The sequence below is a fragment of the Lolium perenne genome, chromosome 1 (assembly GCF_019359855.2).
Source record: "Lolium perenne isolate Kyuss_39 chromosome 1, Kyuss_2.0, whole genome shotgun sequence".
Lineage (NCBI taxonomy): Eukaryota > Viridiplantae > Streptophyta > Magnoliopsida > Poales > Poaceae > Lolium > Lolium perenne.
Genome location: NC_067244.2, coordinates 121,320,179 through 121,341,767, shown reverse-complemented (window position 1 = coordinate 121,341,767; position 21,589 = coordinate 121,320,179). Strand labels below are relative to the sequence as shown.

General features: G+C 51.9%; 1 protein-coding gene across 1 annotated transcript; it reads left to right on the top strand.

Moving 5' to 3' along the window:
- The first annotated feature begins 6,070 nt into the window (after positions 1 to 6,070).
- LOC139832984 (uncharacterized) lies at positions 6,071 to 11,830 on the top strand. Its single transcript, XM_071822998.1, has 5 exons — positions 6,071 to 6,327; positions 6,408 to 6,819; positions 6,916 to 7,639; positions 11,078 to 11,268; positions 11,699 to 11,830. The coding sequence occupies exons 1-5, from the start codon at positions 6,071 to 6,073 to the stop codon at positions 11,828 to 11,830; spliced, it is 1,716 nt and encodes a 571-aa protein (XP_071679099.1).
- Positions 11,831 to 21,589: the final 9,759 nt, after the last annotated feature.

Below are 21,589 nucleotides of genomic sequence, written 5' to 3'. Positions count from 1 at the left end.
CTTGCAGTCACCTGCATGCACAGCACACATCAGTGACAGTGGTGAGTGGAAACATCGAAGATGTACATGTAAGATTCTGTGATTGAAGGATGGAGTCAATGTGTTGCACATAGGTTCGTACCTTTGAGGAAAACAGGAGTGCCTATACAGTAGCTACCGTGGCATTAGTAGGGTGTGTACAAAACTAAGGGGCCTTTCATTTTATAGGAATTTTTTTATACAAGTTGTTTTATTCATAGAAATATATCTTATAGGAACTAGTCCTATACGGGTTTTTTAGTGTAAATCACATAGCAAAAATAAAAGATCAAATCATACCTTATGCAAAATTCCTTTGCCACAATCTAACACACCTCATATTCCCGTAGAATTCAAGTATGCATGATATCCAAATCTTAGGGCTCCTTTGATTTATAGGATAGGGAAATCATAGGATTAGGAAAAGCATAGGATTAAGATATCATGGCTAGTTGAATCTTATGGGAAGATGAGTTGTGTTTGATTGTGCCAAAGGAAATTTTCCATGAGGTATGACCTAATGTTTAATTCCTATATGATTTGCACTACAAGATTCATATACGATTAGTTCCTGTAGGATATGTTCCTATGAATCATACAAATAGTGTAGAAAATCATCTCATAGGATCTAAATCCTACATAATTCTTATACAAATCCTATGAATCAAAGAAGCCCTTATACTTTTCATATTTGTATGATTTTTCTATCCTATGAATCAAAGGAGCTCTAGAGCATTCCCCTTGGTGCCCCTCCCACCCCCCACAAGTGGAGGCAGCAAGAGCAACAGATGGAGCATTTAGGGAGCGATGGCAAAGTTGTCGCATTTTTTGGGCCATCCCCCCGCCTACCCCCACCGACATCCCCCAATTTGATCCCTCATTGACCAAATGTTACAAAAAAAAACTTAAGGAAAGCAAATCATGGTTCCAATTGGGCCACGAAGGCAACGACATTGAAATTCAAGGTCTCAACTTCAAATTCACCGGCTACCAAAACAGCACCAAGTCTACAAATCATATTACAAACCGGGTAGAGGGAATAAAATGGATGAGGTCGACGGGTTGTCGATGACAGCAGGGGAGTCAGAGATGGAAGTTGTGTCGCCGGTGACGGCTGCATCACCGGCATGGCCTGCTCTGCCGCCGATATTGCTATCATCTCCTTCATGGTGCGAGTCCGGGCCATCTTGTACCATGCCTTGGCATCAATATCCATCGTGTAAGTGTCGGCGATCCCAACTATTTAAATCTTTCTTCATCTTGGTCACCGCGTCTTGCGACGACTTGTTCGTGTGTGCTCCATCGAATGTCGCGGCTCCCCTTCTTCTTGGTCGTGATCGTGGCGCCCATGTAAAAGTCAAGCGCTTCCGTCTCCGAGCCATCATCGTCGCCCTCATCTTCCTCCCCTTGGGTGGCGTCCATGTACTGTTCTGATGGAGCACCCCGGCCTCAAATGCCGGCCAAGATGTTGACGCCCTCTGCTATGAAAAAGAACACATCTTTGATTTTACACATCAGCCAAGTGAAACCAAATCTACCAAAGGCAGTCCAATGGAAAAGAAACAATTTTGCATACCTCATCGATGGTGTAATGAGAGCCGACCATATCGTCAAACATATGCTGACCGTTGGGGTCTTTTTTGGTGTACCAGCCGTCGTTGTTGTACAAAGCGCGACCGACGGTGCTACTGCCCATGTTGGGGTCATCCCCAAAGAAGACGGGTGGCATGTGCATCGCCGGTGACATCTAGGCGAAGGAGTGGTTTAGGTCAAGGTCGAGCTCGGGACGATGCACATGGGGATAGGAGTAGTGTTCATCGGTGAGAAGAAGACGCCATTACCTTGCGCGGCCCCAATATCACGATCTCGGGCAATAAGAAGCGGTGATGCGCTGGATGAGGGACGAAGCCCTCGCTAAAGAAGGTCATCAATGAAGGTGAGGTTTTCTACACAGCGGTTGCACTTTTCTACGTTCCCACTACTGATGCTTGGACGCCCTCGCAGTGCAGTCGTTCCTCATAGTATGCAATATCATACGACACATGCTCATCCACCTTCGTCTTGGCCAATGCCTCCTTGTGGAGGGCATTGCAGTCGGCGGTTATGATGGATCTCCTCGTCAACTCTGACGCACATGCCTCTTCCGTCCATCCCCAGCTTCTTCGTCATGTGCTTAGCACATCCTGGCTTGCCGAGCTGCGGCATCGGCCGAAGATGGAGGGGTTTTAGCGGGTGAGAGGCAGGCGAGAGTGGACTTTGCGGTGGGGGTGGAGGGGGCATTGGCCGATCCCGGTGGGATGCTCTAACACTTCTTTAGTTCTTAGAGCATCTCTAGCAGAACCCCCAAACCGCAAACCCCAAATCGGCGTATCCAGGTGATGAGCGTAGATTGCACATCGTTGGGGAACCCCAAGAGGAAGATATGATGAACACATTAGCAAGTTTTCCCTCAGTGAGAAACCAAGGTTTAATCGACCAGTAGGAGAAAAGCGTGACTTCTGAAGATGTTGCTAGCTGACTTGTGGCAAAGCGCACTACCGGCATCAGCAACAACGTGGAACCTACACACAACACAACCAAAATACTTTGCTGCAACTTACAGTGAGGTTGTCAATCTCACCGGTTTTGCTGAAAACAAATGATTAACCGTATAGTGTGGAAATAGATGTTTGTTTGCAGTGGAATTAAAGAGAATAGTGTTTACAGTAAGTAAATAGAACAGGATAATTTTATCAGTGTAAAAGAAAGGACAGGGGTCCACAGTTCACTAGAGGTGTCTCTCCATAAAGATAAATAACATGACAAATTACGCTTCACCCGCTTGGCCGGAGCCGGAGGGGCAGCTTCAGCGGGAGGCATGGGGGCAGTGGGAGGCACGGGGACGACATGCTGCCCGAGCCGCTTCCGCTTTCCGATAGCAGCAGCGGGCGGTGCGTCGACCACGATGCCTTCGCAGGCGGTTGCTGCGACGGCGCTGGATCCAGATATGCGGCCAATGGAGCTAGTCCACGCGGCCCCTGTCTGGCCCGGGAGCAGCGGCGGGTTGATTGCGTCCATGCCAGTCCGGACGGGGGCTACTGTGGCCGGAGAGGGCTGGGAGAGGCGGAATCGGGAGCGGTAGGTAGGGCGGAAGCGGGAATGTGTGAGCTGAAACTTCCTTCGCGCCAACGCGGGGAAGGAGATGGGGTTCGTGCTCGCACAACCTCCCCAACCCGGGAACTTGGAGTTTCCACGGCACGAAACGGGATAGCCCGAATTTTTTTTGGTATGGGGTCCGATGCGATTTCTGAACGGCCCTTTTTTCGCCTCCAACCCGAAATACTACGGTTATTTTACGGATGGAGTCCGATGGGAGGTCTGCTAGAGATGTTCTTATTCTCATCTTATAGCCATCGTGCCTGCTTTGTCACAAAGGCTTATTGGTGGTTCATGGCAGCACAGATGTCAAATATTGCCCTTTACTGCTCTCGTATCAAATCAAGCTCGCGGTTTCAAAGCTTGCAAAGATTTTCCTGCCATTAGGACGTTTTCTTTCATGGCCATTTGTACATGGGGCAAACCGAAGCTCCCTCTAAACAGATCATGCGCAGGCAGCCCGCAAGATACTGAAGGGTCACTGTTGCATGCACTCACTCCTCTGTCATACTTGCTACCGCCTCACATGTGTCGAAGTACTGCTACGGTGCATATGTTACTACTGTGCATGTCATGAGCTAGGCTACAAGTGGCTACAGAAATGTGGGGTACGTACCTCTGACCTTTCAACAATGGATGTACGGTACATCGTGTGAGTGGTACCTCTGGACTAATGCTGATTCGAAAAGACAGTGCACATTTTTTACCTGATTTGTGAGGACATACTCAACTTTAGTTCGCTACGGAGTAGAAAATGGAAAGAAGTCCAATTTACCCCCTAAATCTATTATATATTAAAAGTACATTACGGGCTAACCAGAAATTAGAAGGTTAGCTAGAAATTCCCACAAAAATCAGAAACATCCGACCACTTATTTGATAGGCTGAAATTTTATAGCCATTAGATTAGTTTAAAGTGAATTGTACAAATAAAATTACCCACCTTTGCCATTACGTAATATATGTTTCTCCTCACATGGAAAAAACCTTCTATCTCTAACCCCAAAGTATTTTTTCTTACCAGCTATTCACCTCACGACCATGCGCGGGTGGCCGGCGGCGAGGCTAGCTCCAAGGATAATCAATCACGTTGAAGCATGTACATCATCTCTTTAGGTTAATCATGGATTTCTCAGCTGACGTTCGCGATTCACAGCTCAGGTACACGTAATGCCCCTCCCTCTCCCATCTCTATAATGATCAATATGTCAAACCAAATCACCCAGGATATATGTGTCTTCACGGACTCTAATGCCAGCCGTGAGGCTTCCGATCTCCCAGCTAGCGTGTACTGCACATGCACATGCAGCCGTATACACCTCGGTGCAGTCAGACGGATATACCAAAATCATCAGGTTTCAGTTTACACGTGCAGCCATACAAGATGGATCCACTGTATTTGCCTCGGTGCACTCTGCCGGCCGGTCCTCCAATGCATGCACTTATGTTTCAGTTTTAGACATGCAGCCATATGTATCAGGATCCATCGATGGAATAAATTATAACTTGCCTCATGTACACAACCGGACAGCTAAACCAAGGTAGTATCACATGAGCTTTCCTCGATCTATCCGCATCATCTATTTTTCAGAATACAAGCATATACTCTATTGCAAAGTTTCAGAATTTATTTTACGGTGCAAAGTTTCAGATGTGTAGCATATACTCAACCAGTTTTAGAATTTATTTTAAGGTGCAAAATTTCACATTTGTAGCACTCGACAAGTTTCAATCTAGGGTACTTTTCCAGCATTTGCATGGCAATGTAGAGTAAGATGTGTGTGTCTATTAATATGCAACAAAAACATTACAGCGCAAATTGATTTGTCACGAGGTTTCAGTTTGGCAACATATGAACCTGAATTGTGTTTATGTTTTTCTATTAAAAAGAACAAGCCTAAGCGGCTAGCAAGTAGGAAAAAAAATGACCGGTACGCTTGAAATTTACATCAGTGACACCGCATACTAGAAATTCACAAAAGCAGACTTTCTGTACAAAAGATTACTTGATTTCTTCTAAACGCAGGTATACCATTACTAGCTATTCAGGACACATCCTCCGAGCAGGTGTACGTAGTACTTGTATGAAATCATAAATACCAAATGTCTCACATAATTAGTAGTAAATACATAAATATTCTTACATAACTTATCTTAGACTTGTGCGAATCAGTTGTCAGCTTACATGCTAACATATAATTACTGCTAACATATAATTACTGAATGTATTTGGTTTATATTAAGATTCTATATGGAACCGGAGGAGACTGAACAGTCCGATGCCGGCAGCCAACACATCCGTCGTGCTTGATGGAAGAACGCCACTTCACGTCACCCCATTTACACATGCAGATGTTATTCAACCGCGGCAGAGGAAACGTTTCAGTGTTTCGGTTGCAGCATGATGTCTAGCGACGGGAGCGCACAAGGCCAAAACAATAAGAGCATCTCCAACAGGCGCGCTATATAGGCCGCGCGGCATAAAAACGTTCGATATAGCGCGCGCGGGAGGAAATGCGGCGCTCCAGCAGGCGCGGTAAACGGCGCGGCGCTGTAAAAAATTTAGGGCGCGTGGCGTTTTGCACAAAAGGGAGCGGCATATCTGGCGCGTCGGCTACAGCGCGCGGCATCGCTCGTCCAAGCGCGAAAAATCCCCCGCGCTGAAACTTCCTCCTCCGCGTCGCTACTCCGAGCGCCCAATCCGTGGTCTCCACGCGCCGCCGGCGATCCCGACGATGGACGCCCCCTCCGGCAACCCGCGACCCCTCCCTACTCTGTCGCACCCTCTGCCGCCGCCACTTCCGCTGCGCCGCCGCCAAACCCTAGCGCCGGCGCCGACGGCGGCAACCCAACGGCCGCTGCGCGCGCGGCTGTTCGTCCCGCCGCGCGGGCACTGCCTGACGCCGCCGCGGCGCAGATGGCCGCGCCGAGGAGGGGGAAGGTACCGGCGACCAAACGGTCACACCTCGGCCCCGCCGCCGTCGCGCCGCCGAAGAAAGCAAAGAAGCCCGTCGCCCACCGGCAGCCTCCTCCTCCTCCTCCGCCGCCGACCCAGGCGACCCAGCCGAACCAGGCGCCTCCTCCTCCTCCTCCGCCTACCCAGCCGACCCAGCCGACGCCTCCGTCCGGCAACCGCGCGGGCGCACATATGGTGGATGAAGAAATGCCCGAGAGGTAAAAAACACTAGTTTTTGTCGAATTCTAGTTTATTGATGCATACCTAGCCGTGATGTTGGATCCTCGTTGCAATGTAGAGTGGATGATGCGGCATTCATAGAGACAATGAATGTTGGATCCTCGTTCTTGCATGATGAAGCCGCCGATGGGGAGGAGGAATATGAGGATGTAGATGAGGAAGGAGAAGGGTTGATTGAACCTCGCCCTCCCGGCCGGTCCGCCAACTACACCATAGCGGAGGACAAGTTGCTTTGCAAGACATGGTTGACAATTGAAATGGATCCAACAACCGGTACCGACCAAACAAGAGAAACATATTGGATGAGGATGACGGATTACTTCAACACAAACAACACAAGTGGGATCGAGCGAACCATGCGCTCACTTCGGTCCCGTTGGTCCGGTATCAACACCGATTGCCAAAAATGGGCGGGCGTGCAAGCCAACATCGATGTTCTCAATCCAAGTGGCACTAATGAGAATGATAGGGTAAGTCATTCTACTATGTTCACCATATGGCTCATATGACAAGAATACGGTTCTACTTCATATGGCTCATCTATTTTCTTTTCCGCATATGTGTAGAACTCCATGGCTCAAGGATTGTTTAGGGATGTGGGAAAGAAGAACAAGAAAGGCAACAAGATTCTTGGCAAGCCATTCACCTTGCATCATTGCTATGAAGTGCTAGGGAATGAAGAGAAGTGGAAGACGCGCGGCAAGATGGACGCGGCAACTATGGCGGCCAATGCTACCGGTGATGCAACAATCATCGATGATGATGATTCAAGTGATGAAGGGCGGATGAAGAGAAGCTCCACTCCTCACTCCGTCAACAATGGGTGGAGGAATGTGCATGGTAGGAAGACCGCCAAGGAAATGAAGGGAAAGAAGGCCGGAGATGATGACATTGCCATGGCTATGGAAAGGATTGCAAATGCAAGGTTGCAAGCAAATGAAGATAGAAAGATGCAACGAAACTTGGAGAAAGAGGCTATGGATGCTACTGAAGCTAGGAGAGCCGCTTTGGAGGAGAGGATTGCCGCCAACGAGGAGAGGAAGTTGGCTTTGGAGGAGAAGAGGCAAGCCACCGAGGAGCAAGCACGCCTAGCGGAGGAGGAGAGGAAGCTTTTCTTGATGGATACTTCCCATATGGATGAGAGGCAAAAGGAGTACATCAACCTTCTTCGCGATGAAGTGTTGGCCAAAAAGAGATTGTTGGTAGCCAACATGAACACTTCCACGACCGGCATGTTTGGAGGAGGCATGTTTGGAGGAGGCATGCCGACATTTGGAGGAGGCATGGGAGGCATGGCGGGCATGGGAAGCATGCCCATGCCCACCATGGGAGGCATGGCCGGCATGGGAAGCATGCCCATGCCCACCATGGGAGGCATGGCCGGCATGGGAGGCTATGGAGGCATGGCCGGCATGGGAGGACCAAGCTATGGAGGAGTGTTTGGAGGGACCATGGGAGGCTCGGTGAGTGGTGTGTATGGGAGTATGGGAGCACCACCGGCAGGCTTCGTGTCTTCCATGAATACTACTATTCCTCCTTCAACCCAAGATGACGAGGAGGAAGAAGAAGGTGTTGACTTGGAAAGTGCGGAAGTGTGATATGCATTTGTGATATGCATTATGTGTTCCACTTTGTCCATTTGAACCATATGTGGTGTGTCATTGTTGAACTACGTCATTTTGTTGTGTCGTTGTTGAACTACGTGATGTTGTTGCACTTTGTGTGATTTGTTTCATGATTTATGTGGGTTTATTTGATCTTTGTGAATGCAAAATAGTGTAGAAATCTGTTTTCCGCGCCCGCGCGTGTCGTTGCCTAATCGACGGTACCCCGGAGGAGGGATCCTCACGAGGGGGAGAAGAAGTAGGGGCCATAGGGCAGAGTGCACACAGGACGGTGGTACGCGATTTACCCAGCTTCGGAACACCTGCACGATGACAGGGCCTACTGCTGCTTGTCTGGAATTATCTGGGCGCTTTCGCGATGTTACAATGAGTTGAGGTTCTGCCTCTAGGGCTCCCGGGATCCGGCTTATAAAGACGCACGGATCTAGGGTTTACATGGAGAGTCCTACCCGGATACATGTTTCCTAACTACGGTACAATGTCTTGCCGTGTACGCCAAGGATCCGCCCTTCCATCTACGTCGTACCGGATCCGGGTCCCTTAATGGGCCTCCGTGGATCCGGGTTCTTCCTCAATGTCGGTTGGATCCGGCTCCCTGCTCCTGGGCCGGACATCTTCCGTCAGGATCAACAGCAACTGGGCCGCCCGATGGGCCACATGCCTCACCACCATCTGTGGGCCACCCGGGCTTGCCGGATCTAGGCACTATCGATGGTACACCCATGAAGTATACCCACAACAGTAGCCCCCAGAGTTCTTCCGAGTTTCACCCGCTGTCTCCGCCTTGCTAGTCCATCATGACCTCCGGCAAATGTTGGTAACACGGAGAAACTTGAAGAACTCCAACTTCACATTTTCTTCTTTTTCCAACTTATAGTCGGAAAATGCTCCCATCCCGCGGGACTTTATCCATCGACGTTCCGAAGAACATTTCCGGGTTACTCCCTGCTCGCGAATGAGAGCCAACTTATCCTCACGCAATTACCCGGAATCTTAAAAAGACTCAAACGGTTCCGCCAATTCTGGCGCCATTTTCGCGCGATTTGTGCGGTAACTTATCTCTAGCCATTTTTACCGCTTAGGGTTTAGGACACGTGTCACGCATCCAACGGTGCGACGCTTGCATTCCGACCACAGGATGCGGAGCACGAATCTCGTCCCGCCGGCCTATAAATATCCGCCGTCGACGCCTTAACCCTCATTCACCCCCCTTCTCACCTCTCTGCCAAGCGCCGCCGCGAGCTCCCTCTCCGCCGTGCCGGAATCTCACCGGAACATCGCCGGAGTTATTTCGCCGCCGCGTCGTGTTCATCCTGTTCTTAACATCAGCGAGCCACCGCGCGGAAACCTCGTCGCCGGCGACTCCGACCGCCGCAGACGCCATTACGGTGAGTCCTCGAACTTCGCTTTCGCACCGTAGTTGGTAGGGATGAATTTGGGGAAGATGACGTTGGATCCGACTAAAGAACATTTCCGCCATTCGTCATTTCTTCAGATGTCTTCAACGACTCCGCCTCCAGCCTCTGAACCAATCATGGCCACTCCAATCTCCCCCGCCCCTCCACCTTTTGTTCCAGTTAAGCTGGGTCCTTCGAAGGATTCCGGCAAGGAAACTGAAGGGACTTCCGCTAACCCGGAGAAGGCTTCCGGGGAGGACCAGGCGGAGCACAAGGCGGAAGAAGCCGCCGCCAAAAAATCAAAAGCTCGCCAACGACACGCTGAAGCCAAGGGAAAATGGTAGCCATGCACCACCACCAAGACGGAGCTGACGAATCTCGAGGCGGAGGGCTTCCTGCAACCCGGAAGCTGGAGGTCAGTTCCCAATGCCTTAGCCCCAGCTCCGGAGGACAACGAGATGGTGCTGACGAAAGCACTGGTGGAGCGGGGTTTTTCATTTCCGCCTTCGGACTTCTTCCTGGAGATCCTGAAGGTTTACGGGCTCCAACCCCACAACATCTCTCAAAACAGCGTGCTTGCGATCAGCAATCACGTCACCCTGTGCGAGGGCCATCTCCGGGTAACTCCCGAGCTTCCTCTGTTTCAATATTACTTCACCGTCAAGAAGGAGAGGATCCGGAACTCCACCGAGTTGGCAACATGTGGATCCATCACCTTCATGATCCGCCCGGGCAGCGTCTACCCCCACACCGACCGCCATGAATCCGCGCGGTACTGGTCCGGAGGCTTCTTCTATTTGAAGGACGCTTCCGACCCGGCGAGCACGAGGAGGCTGCCGCCGTTCAAGAACTGCCCCGCCACCGAGCTTCCGACATGGACGCACTGCCCCCACCTCTCCGAGTCGCCCCAGCTCACCCGCGCCGTCAGGCGGATCTGCAAGCTCACGGAAGAGGGGCTGTCAGGGAAGGACTTGACCCTTTCCTGGTTCACCAAGCGGATCCAGCCGCTTCAACACAGGGACCGGCTGATGTTCCAGTACTCAGGGCGCGACGACCCAATGCGCGCCACGAAAGACAACTTATCCGCCGACGCCATCGACAAGAGGATCCGGCTCCTCATCAAGGTTCCGCGTGAACTTCATGTTCACGTGTGCAACAAGGACATTCACACGAATGGTTCCGGAACCGCGGTACGTCGTCTCGACTTTGCTTTTCTTCGCATCCAAACTTTTTTGTCTAAGTGTTTAACTCTATGCATTAGCTCGAGGCGCTCGAAGAAAGCGAACTCGGAACTCTGCTCCGGGTTCCCACTACTGGCAACACGGATCCGGAGGCTGCATCTGAAGCGGAGGTTCACGAAGCTCCGCGCCCTCCTAAGAGGAAAATGCCAGCTCCTTCCAGCCCCGCCGCTAAACGCGCCCGCGAAGTGCCTAGCACTCCGGCAACTCGGAAGGCGGAGGCGGAAAAGAAACGCCTCAAGCTGATTAATACCAGCAACAAGGGGCAGCCCGCCATCCAGAACTTCTTCAAGCCTTCCGGGTAAGTGTCTGTTTCCGATATCCAAGTTCTAGTTTCACGAGCGATTCCTCACGTAACTGTTATGCTTTTTTCTTTTCACTGAAGCTCCGGAAGCCAGCCCCCCAAGGCTCCAAAGGTCTTGAAGAAGAAGGTCAAGCCGTCTCCGGCTTCAGTTCCTGTTACTCCAGAGGTGGAGATCCCACCCAAGGCTTCATCTGCTTCGAAGCCGGATTCCAAGGACATCATCGACCTTGAAGATCTTCCGGAAGATCCCACAGACCACGGCGATTCCGCCAAGGGTGCCTCCTCGTCTGCCCCTCCTCAGGATCAACCAAGCGCCACTTTCGTGGAGCCCACCGAGGAAGAATATGAGGAGAAGGTAAAGCTCGTTCAAGCCTCCAACGCGATCCGGGTGGATCCTCGACCGACCTAGTCTCTTCAAAAGCTTTCCCTCGCCGAGCGCCATACGGAAGTTTCCGCCATGCTGAACATGGTCTGGGGGAAATCGGATGAGGAGATGCAAGAGCTCACCGTCCTGGAAAACGATCTGAAAGAGTTTTTCGCCAAGCACAAAGAAGTGCGACAGGTAATACTAGCCCCCAAGCATTGGGTCAGACATTTCCGAGTAACATGTGTTAGCCGATGCTTTCTCAAAAATGTACCTTAGGCGGAGATTTAAATTTTTTATTCCTTCAAGAATTTGAATTCCTCGCCAGCCCCCCAGATTTTAAATATCCGGCTAACTCCTGTCTGCTTCTCAGACGACGCGGAAATTGCACGAGGATCTCCGCGTTCATGTGCTGGAGCAGATCACGGAGATCGAAGGGCTGCGTCAGAGCGCGGAGAACAGCAAGAATGCTATCCAGCTTCTTGAGACCCGCCTCCGTGGTACGTCTTCCAAGCTTTGCGTTCATATATTGATATCTGTTCATGATGTTTGATATGTGCAACTTTCCGCCTTCAGAAGAAACTGCCAAGCACTCCTCGTTTGATGAGCTTTCCGCCAAGGTCAAGGTGCTTGAGGCGGAGAACGAATCCCTCAAAACCTTCATCCAAGAATCCTCTAATAAGGAGACTGAGGCGAGGAAGGAGCTCTCCGAGAAGCATGCCCGCGACCTGGCGGAGCTGAACGAAAAACTGGAGAAGAGCCAGGGCCGCGTGCTTTCCGTGATAGCCAAGAACAGAGTTCTAGAAGCGGAGGCGGAGGCCATCGACAAACTTATCTTCCGTAAGCGTTTTTCCGTGTCATTGCTCCGACTACCTCATATGCTCTCTCTCTAACGAAACTGGACCTTCTTCCACAGCGAGCTTTGGCTTCGAGTGGTCAAAAGAGTCGAACCTGAAGAGGACGGAAGCATACGATGAAGCGCGGATTTCCATTGACGCGTTATTTGAAGCCTGTCGCGGAATCGCCAAGACTCTGTCTCTGAAGAAGGCCAAAACTACAATCATCGATACGATGACCAATCTTATGGAACAAGTGCCGGACTTCATCAAGGACTGGCAAAAATCTTCCGCACGCGGAGTCGCCTCTCTGGTCTTAGCCACCCGCAAGGCTCACTTCCCCTCGCTCAACTTTGCGAATGTTGCACGCGGAGCCCCCAAGGGTTCCGACATGGGTGCCATCCTTGCAGAAACCCAGGGCTATGAGCAGTTGTTTGTCAGGCGAGTGAATCACTCGTTCTGGTATAACAAATATGATCTGCCCAAGGGATTTTCCGATGCAGAGGAGGAAGAGGAGGGTGAGCCAGAGTATTATGGCGAAAGCTCCGGGTCAAGCGTCGAGCATTCTGAAGAAGGCTCTGGTGAAGACTCCGAAGCCGGATCCGGTGACAGCGACGGCGACGACTCCGCCTACCAGGAATCTGAAGAAGAGGACTCCGAGTAGAGTTCCTGTTTAGACAATGAAACAAGTTGCATCATTTTGGCCCCAGAGTGGGTTTGTAATAAGACTTTAAATTCTTAAGTAGCTAGGAAACGAAACGACTATGCATGGGGCGGAAACACTTATCCTGCTATCCGTTAATATTATGCGCATGTTTCGTTTTATGTTGGAAAGCAAGTGCTGATTTTATTGTTTTTCCGGCTTGCCCGCTTGACCTTCCGCGAGCCGGAGGACCTTAGCCGGAAACACTCGCCAGCGGCGACGAAGCCCAATGGCAATCCGTCAATAACCGCGGAAACAAGCCCCCAGGCATAGGTGCCGGAAATCGCTACTAGGAATCCACGAGTTCGCAACAGACAACAACTTAATCAGAAAACTTAAGCTTACGTCCTAAAGGACGATTTTTGAAAATCACAACTTTTATACACGCCTAGGCGGAAAAATCCAGCTCTGCGGTTTTAGTCGGAAAACATACATGATCTAAAAATGAACAAGTAAAGGAGGTAAAAGACTCGGAGAGTGAACCATAAGATTTATTTCATTGATCATGTATAACTATTACAGAGTTTGTAACTCGGAAGAAATACGCTAAGTGTAGAAAGGACGTAGCTGTGCGATGTTCCAAGGGCGACCTGTTTCGTCGTAGATGTCATCCGGATCCTCACGCTTACGTTTCTGGTGCCAATTAGCAGGTCTATCCTTCAGCTCGCGGAAATCAACAAGGTAGTATGACCCGTTATGAAGCACTTTGCTAACGACGAAGGGTCCTTCCCATGGAGACTGCAGCTTATGGTCTTTCACCTGCCGAAGGCGGAGGGCCAGGTCTCCTGCCATGAAGGAGCGATTCCGAACTCGACGACTGTGATAGCGTCGGAGCTTCTGCTGGTAGATGGCGGAGCGCTGGTCAGCTAGGTTCCGAGCTTCCTCGATCAGGTCCACAGATAGCTGTCTGGCCTCGTCAGCTGTTTCTTCATTGTAGGCGGAAACTCGCGGTGAATCGTGGATGATGTCGGAGGGAAGCACGGCTTCGGATCCGTATACCAGGAAAAATGGGGTAAACCCCGTTGATCTGTTAGGGGTAGTTCGTAAACTCCACAAAACAGCTTCCAATTCGTCAGCCCAAGCTCCAGCTGCTCGTCGCAGCGGTTCTTCAAGGCGCGGCTTAATTCCTGATAATATTAGGCCGTTAGCCCTTTCAACCTGACCATTTGATTGTGGATGAGCCACAGATGCAAGGTCCAGTCGAATCCCTACTGTCTCACAGTAATCCTTCAATTCTCCCTGTGCGAAGTTTGTGCCATTGTCTGTGATTATGCTGTGTGGGATGCCGAATCGCATCACGAGGCTGCAGACAAATTTTAGTGCCGTAGCACCATCGGCTTTCCTCACTGGCTTTGCCTCGATCCACTTGCTGAACTTGTCAACAGCGACCAGAAGGTATTCAAAACCGCCAGGAGATGATCTTTTTAACTTACCAACCATATCGAGCCCCCAGACCGCAAATGGCCAGGTGATAGGTATGGTCTTCAGCTCTTGGGCTGGAGCGTTTGGTTGAGTAGCGTAGTACTGACAACCTCGGCAGGTCTTGACTATTTTGTCAGCATCTTCTTTAGCTGTGAGCCAGTAAAAACCTAGCCGAAAAGCTTTTGCAACGAGTGACCTGGGGGCGGCATGATGCCCGCAATCCCCTGCATGGATCTCTCTGAGGATTTCAATGCCATCTTGATTGGAGACGCATTTGAGAAATACCCCTGTTGCACTTCGTTTGTAGAGCTGTCCATCAACAATTGTGTAGGATCTTGCTCGTCTGATGATCTGTCGCGCGAGGACCTCGTCCTCTGGCAGCTTCTGATCTCTGAGGTAGTCCAGGAAAGGCTGTGTCCAAGCCGGAATGATAGCCATCACTTCCCTAGCCGGAGATACTGCCACATCTGGGTTTTCCGGGTTAGCGCCCTTCACCGAGGGTATCCGGAGATGCTCCAGGAAAATTCCAGGCGGAATTGGCTTCCTGCCGGATCCGAGCTTGGATAGCATATCTGCCGCTGTGTTATCATCCCGCCTAACGTACTTGACTTCGTATCCGAGGAAATGTTTTGCGATCTCGTCAACTTCGTCTCTGTAGGCCGCCATGACGGAGTTTCTGGCGTTCCAGGTTCCGGCTACTTGCTGTGCCACCAGGTCTGAATCTCCGCAACATATAATGTGCTTGATCCCTATCTCCTTGGTGATGCGCAATCCGTGTAGTAGAGCCTCGTATTCCGCCATATTGTTTGTAGCTTCGAAGTGTATCTGCAGGACATACTGCAGTTCTTCTCCGGTGGGGGACTTCAGGGTGACTCCGGCTCCCGAGCCTTGATGCTGCTTGGATCCATCGAAGTGCATGACCCATGTCTCAGGTTCCGGCTCCAGGTTTGTATCCGGAGCTTCTGTCCAATCTGCAACGAAATCTGCCAAGACCTGGGATTTGACCGCGGTCCTGGCTTTGTAGTTGATGTCGAAGGCGGATAACTCAATGCCCCATTTTGCTGTGCGTCCTGTTGCGTCAGCGTTGTTGAGAATCGTTGACAGCGGAGCCTTGCTTACGACTGTTACTGGATGCTCCTGGAAGTAGTGTCTCAGCTTCCTGCTGCCTAGGAATACTCCGTAGGCTAACTTCTGAAAGTGAGGGTAGCGCTGTTTGGACTCCGTAAGGACTTCGCTAATGTAGTAGACTGGCCTTTGGACTCCGTACTCGTGACCTTCTTCCTGTCGCTCCACCACGATGACGAGGCTGATGACCCTGTTGGTGGCTGCCAGGTAAAGGAGCATAGGCTCTGACTCTCCTGGAGCTGCTAGGATAGGTGGGGAGGTGAGTATGTCCTTCAACCCTTGAAGAGCTGCATCCGCTGCCTCGTCCCAGACAAACTTGCCTGTCTTCTTCAATAGCTTGTACAGGGGAAGTGCCTTCTCGCCAAGATGGCTAACAAACCTGCTGATTGCTGCGACACAACCAGTGAGCCGTTGCACGTCTTTGAGACAAGTTGGCCTTTTTATGCACAAAATTGCCTTGATTTTTTCCGGGTTAACTTTGATGCCCCTGTTAGAGACAATGAAGCCAAGGAGTTTTCCAGCTGGTACGCCAAAGACGCACTTCAGCGGATTCAACATCATCTTGTACCGACGGAGGTTCTCAAAGGTTTCTGTGAGATCGCTGATCAAGTCGGATCCTTTCCGGATCATGACCGCGATGTCGTCGACATAAGCGTGTACGTTCCGGCCTATTTGGTCCTTCAAGCACCGCTGCATCGTACGTTGGTAGGTGGCACCTGCGTTCTTCAAGCCAAAAGGCATAGTAACATAGCAGTAAGTGCCAAATGGGGTAATGAATGAGGTCGCCTTTTGGTCAGACTCCTTCATCCGGATCTGATGATACCCGGAATACGCATCTAGAAAACACAGAAGTTCCGCCCCTGCCGTCGAATCAATGACTTGGTCAATGCGCGGCAGGGGAAACGGATCCTTCGGGCAATGTTTGTTCAAGCCAGAGTAATCGATGCACATTCTTAGTATTTCAGTGTTCTTTTTGGGTACAAGGACGGGATTTGCGATCCAATCAGTGTGGATAACTTCTATTACAAAACCTGCCTCTAGTAACTTTGCTAACTCCATTCATATGGCACGGCGCTTCTTGTCTCCAAAGCGTCGCATAGCTTTCTTCACCGGTTTAGCCCCCGGGTTTATGTTGAGGTGGTGCTCGGCGAGTTCCCTTGGTACTCCGGACATGTCAGAAGGCTGCCATGCGAAGATATCCATGTTAGCGCGGAGGAACTCGACGAGCGCGTTTTCCTATTTGGGGTCCATGTTGGCTCCGACTGAGACCTGCTTGGAATCGTCGTCTTCCTTGAAGTTGACTTTCTTGGTCTCTATCGCGGCCTTGAAGGAGTTTTTGTGCTCGGAGATCTGCTTCTTGGTGGTCTGCATTTCAGTCGGATCCACCGCAGCTCTGTAGCCTTTCAGCTCTTCTCCAGATATCACAGACTCTGCGAAGGCGGCTTCGCCTAACTCGCACTCATGAGCCTTTTTGTAGTCACCGAATATGGTAATCATACCTTTAGGACCCGGAATCTTGAGCTTGTTGTAGATGTAGCACGCTCTTGCGTGGAACTTGTGGTAGGTGGGCCTGCCGAAGATGACGTGGTAGGAGCTCTTGAAGGGCACAACTTCAAACGTGATCTTTTCCTCGCGGAAATTGTGAACATCTCCAAAAGCCACGGGAAGTGTGATGCTGCCGAGGGAATTCGCCTTCTTACCCGGAACTACGCCATGAAACTCAGTGTTGCTGTGTTTGAGCTGTTCCTTGGTGAGGTTCATCCGCTCTAGAGTCTCCAGGTACATGATGTTCAAGCTGGCTCCACCATCCATGAGGCACTTGGAGAAGTCATACCCGTCTATGCGGGGACTTACAACCAAGGCGTAGCATTCTTTTGGCACAATGGCAGGGTGATCCTCCCTATCAAATGTGCACGGGACTTCCGACCACCTGACATACTGCGGCACAGCCGAAACTGTGGCGTTCAAGATCCGGGTAGCTGACTTGGCAGCGCGGACTGTTGGGGTTCTGAGGAAAGTGTGGTAAGCCCCCACGCTCTTTTTCTCGAATGGGTTGGATTTACCTGCGGACCCTGCCTTGGGATCCGGCGAGTTATCATCCTCATCCATCGCCTCGGAACTATCTTCCTCTTTGTCCTTGTTCTTGCCCTTGCCTCCCTTGCCGCGTGGGCGGTGCTTCCGGGCTCGCTTGTATCCTGCCTCCGGGTCGTTCTTTAGATCATTGACACATTTGCAGTTGCGGTTGGTGTGAGTGGACTTCCCTGTAACCGGATCCAAGTGGGCTAGGCAAGGCATGTCTCTGTACTCCTCATAGGTTTGCGGGGCGCGGGATCCGCCAGCCCTGACCTCAGTGCCATGCTGCTGACCCCTGCCGGCTCCGCCTCCGCGGCCGCGTCCTCTTCCGCCTCCTGAACCTCCGCGTTGAAACGCCATGGCGACCATCTCGGATCCGCCACTCTTCTGGTCATCAGGGTTCTTGCGCTTATGGCTGCTGCTGTTGCCTTTATCACGGTTCTTCTTTTGTTGATGTAGGGGGATTGCTGTAGCTGCGAGATCACCGCCTGCGTCATCATCGGCGGCAGTATGATCACTGGCAATGGAGATCATTTCATCCAAAGTCAGTTTGTTTGAGTTAGCCAAACGAGTGAGCGTATGCCTCAGCAATCCTCCCCTCTGCAGTCCACCAATGAAGGCGTACATGGCGGTGGTGTGGTCGACGTTTTCGCACTCGTTCCTGCATGCCAACCATCGTGTGAGGTAGTGTCTTGAGGTCTCTCCCTTCTTCTGGATGCAGGCTTGCAAGTCGCTTGCCGTGGCAGGTCTTTTGTAGGTGCCTCTGAAGTGTTTCTCGAAAGCGGTCTTCAGGTCGAACCAGCAAAAGATGGAGTTCTTCTCGAGGTCACTGAGCCAGATCCGGGCTGGACCTACAAGGTACAACTGGAGCATGCGGCAGGCGATGTTAGGGGTTCCTCCGGCAAAGGTTACTGCATTATAGTAATCCTCAATCCAGGTATCCGGCCTTTCGGTGCCATCATAATGCTTCAAGTTTCCTGGTAGCTTGAGGTTCATCCTTGGCTTTGGTTCCTCTCGAATCATCCTGCCAAAGCACTTCGGACCAATGTAATCGGTTCTGTATTCGTTAAGGCGTTCCCGCGCGTCGCGCGGGCCGTGGCGAGGAGATTGTGAGCGAGAGCGAGATCTCCGGCCATCGCCTCCGCCTCCGCCGCCACCGCTAGGTGGTGGTGAGGGAGACCTGCGAGGTGGTCGATCCGACTTCTTGCTTCCGCCTTCCGATTCTCCTCGGCCTTCCCGGTGCTGGCTCCGGCTTCTGTGGCTGCCTTCGCCATGGCGCTGGCTGCCCTGGTCATTCCGGCTCCGGCGAGGCTCCGGGTCGCGGCTCCGGCGAGGCTCTGCTCCTCATTCCGATTCCTCCTGGGCACGGGCTCACGATCGTTGTTCTGGTTCCGGCGAGGTTCCGGCGAGCGCTCCCTGTTTCTGTTTCTTGGCAGCACGTTGTCGTGGATAACAATCCCACCATGCCCTGGGGGCCTGGTGTTTCCGGCTGGACTACGGCGGCGAGGGGGTCGCGGGTAACCATTAGGCGGAGGAGAGGGGTTGCGGTACTTGTCTCGTCCAGAGTACATTGCATCCTTCCCCTTTCTTGGATCTGACGGAGGCGTCTTTGACGGCACGGGGATCGGATTTGGGTGTTCCCTGGCTTTTCTTCTGCGCTCCGAGGATCCGGTGTGTGATTCATCGTCGGGATGTCGATTGGCGCGAGCATCCTTCTGCGCGGTAGATACACAGTTATCCGGATTGGATTCTAACCTGCGCGAGGTATCCGCCTTGCTTTGCTGCTGCATTGCTGAAGCGACAAGTTTGCGGAGGTAGTTGATATCAACCTCTTCGTCCTTCTTTTTCAATAGCTCCGCAGCTTTTAGCATGTTATCCTTTGGGGTTTCCAGCGGCTGCTGCTCTGCGGGCGTGGCGAAGTTGATTCTGCGGGGCGGAATTGCTTCTCTAACGATTTGATCGGCCTCCGCCTGCGCATAGGTCATCTTTACTTCCCACTCTTGCCTCATGCTCTTGACATGCTCGAGTGTGTCAGCGATTTCGCGATCCTGTCTTTTGAAGCGGTCCATCAAGTTTGCAGCTTCTGCCCTTTCATCCCTTATTGCGGCTGCGGTATTGGCGAGCTTCTTGGCTGTGGCCAGCATTTCCTTTCTCGTGGCCTCTAAAGCCTCCGGATCTGCGGCGTCGCCCGAGGTTATGGGTTTGTTAAGAATATCCGAGCGATAAACTGCATCCATGCCTGGTTGTGCAACCATCTCTTCAGGTGACAGGAGTTCCTCCGAGGAAGAATCCCTGCGGGGTCGCTCCCGTGACATTGGAGATCCTTGGCGGGATGGCTGAGGGTCGGATTGGTTGGTTGCCCCTTCTGATCCAGGTTCTCCCAGCGCTGCTACGGTTGCAAGGACTTGCTTAGGCTGGGCGGAGTCGACTTCAGGCTGATCACCGAAACCGTACTCCCCAAGCTTGCGGTTGAACTCGTCAGTATCCATGGAGGGGGTATCTCCCGAAATTGGGCTCAGATTGCCCAAGATCGACTCTTCAACCAGAGTTTCGCTTTCTCCGATAGGCTCAGCCTGATCCGGATCCGCGTCGTTTTCCGGTGCCTCTACCTGCTCAGGACCAGCTCCGTCTTCTTGAGGGGCGGTTCCGGCGGTATGGGCCAAGAAGTGTACGAAGTGGCACCTCTGCTTTTCTAACACCTGGGAGACCCAGGCGGATCTGCATTGGTCTTCCACCGTTGTTTCCTGCTCAGGGGCGGATTGGGTGGGCTTTGAAAATTCCAGATCCGAGGCGGAATCTTCCTTGGGAAGCTCCTGCATCTCAGATCGGATCTTCGCGACAGCGTCCAGCTCTGCGGCGGTCGCGTCTGCGTTACTTACCAGTGGGTTTCCGTCGGAATCGACGGTTTCCCCGATGAAGATGTGTATGCCGCCAACTGGGACGATGGAGAGCTTGACAGGGTTTGTCCTAGCCGGAATCCAACACTCGTCCGGAGGGACGATCGGCAGATTTCCGGCGTAGAGGACGCGCCCCACAGCGATGGTGTCGTCGTAGCTTCCCATGGCGGAACCCTCCCGGTTCCGGCCTCCAGACGCCGCAGGCCCCACGGTGGGCGCCAACTGTCGTTGCCTAATCGACGGTACCCCGGAGGAGGGATCCTCACGAGGGGGAGAAGAAGTAGGGGCCATAGGGCGGAGTGCACACGGGACGGTGGTACGCGATTTACCCAGCTTCGGAACACCTGCACGATGACAGGGCCTACTGTTGCTTGTCTGGAATTATCTGGGCGCTTTCGCGATGTTACAATGAGTTGAGGTTCTGCCTCTAGGGATCCCGGGATCCGGCTTATAAAGGCGCACGGATCTAGGGTTTACATGGAGAGTCCTACCCGGATACAGGTTTCCTAACTACGGTACAATGTCTTGCCGTGTACGCCAAGGATCCGCCCTTCCATCTACGTCGTACCGGATCCGGGTCCCTTAATGGGCCTCCGTGGATCCGGGTTCTTCCTCAATGTCGGTTGGATCCGGCTCCCTGCTCCTGGGCCGGACATCTTCCGTCAGGATCAACAGCAACTGGGCCGCCCGATGGGCCACATGCCTCACCACCATCTGTGGGCCACCCGGGCTTGCCGGATCTAGGCACTGTCGATGGTACACCCATGAAGTATACCCACAACAGCGCGCGCTGTATTTTACCGCGCCTGTCGGAGCACCATTTTTCCAGCCCGCGCACGCGCTGCATTTTACCGCGCCTGGCGGAGGAAAAATCGGCACCGCGCGCGCTATCGGTTTACAGCGCGCACAATCGGAGGTTTAGCGCGCCGCGATATAGCGCGCCTGTTGGAGATGCTCTAATAGCAGGTTGGGATGTGCCTTCTTCCTTGTGGATTAAGATCCTGTCTTCACCGCCCTACGCGCCATTGTATGACTCAGAAATTAAATTAATCATTCTGGTTTATCTTTAAGAAAAACAGTCTTGGTAATGTTAAGCCTGTAGGATGATGTTGAGTAGTTCAGCAACGATAATCTTAATTGTTCGCTCTTGGGTATCAAGTTATCACGGCATAGTCACCTTGCACCGGAAAGGAAAACGGTGAAGCCACTGAGCTTCTGCAACTGCTCACTACTAGGAAAAAGCCTATAGGTGGAGG

Bases quoted from the DNA above. Each gene is read 5' to 3' on its own strand.
- LOC139832984 (XM_071822998.1), top strand. From the start codon at position 6,071: ATGGCCGCGCCGAGGAGGGGGAAGGTACCGGCGACCAAACGGTCACAC. The intron at 6,820-6,915 runs GTAAGTCATTCT...GCATATGTGTAG, and splicing joins GCACTAATGAGAATGATAGG to AACTCCATGGCTCAAGGATT. The intron at 7,640-11,077 runs GCATGGCGGGCA...CTGTTACTCCAG, and splicing joins ATTTGGAGGAGGCATGGGAG to AGGTGGAGATCCCACCCAAG.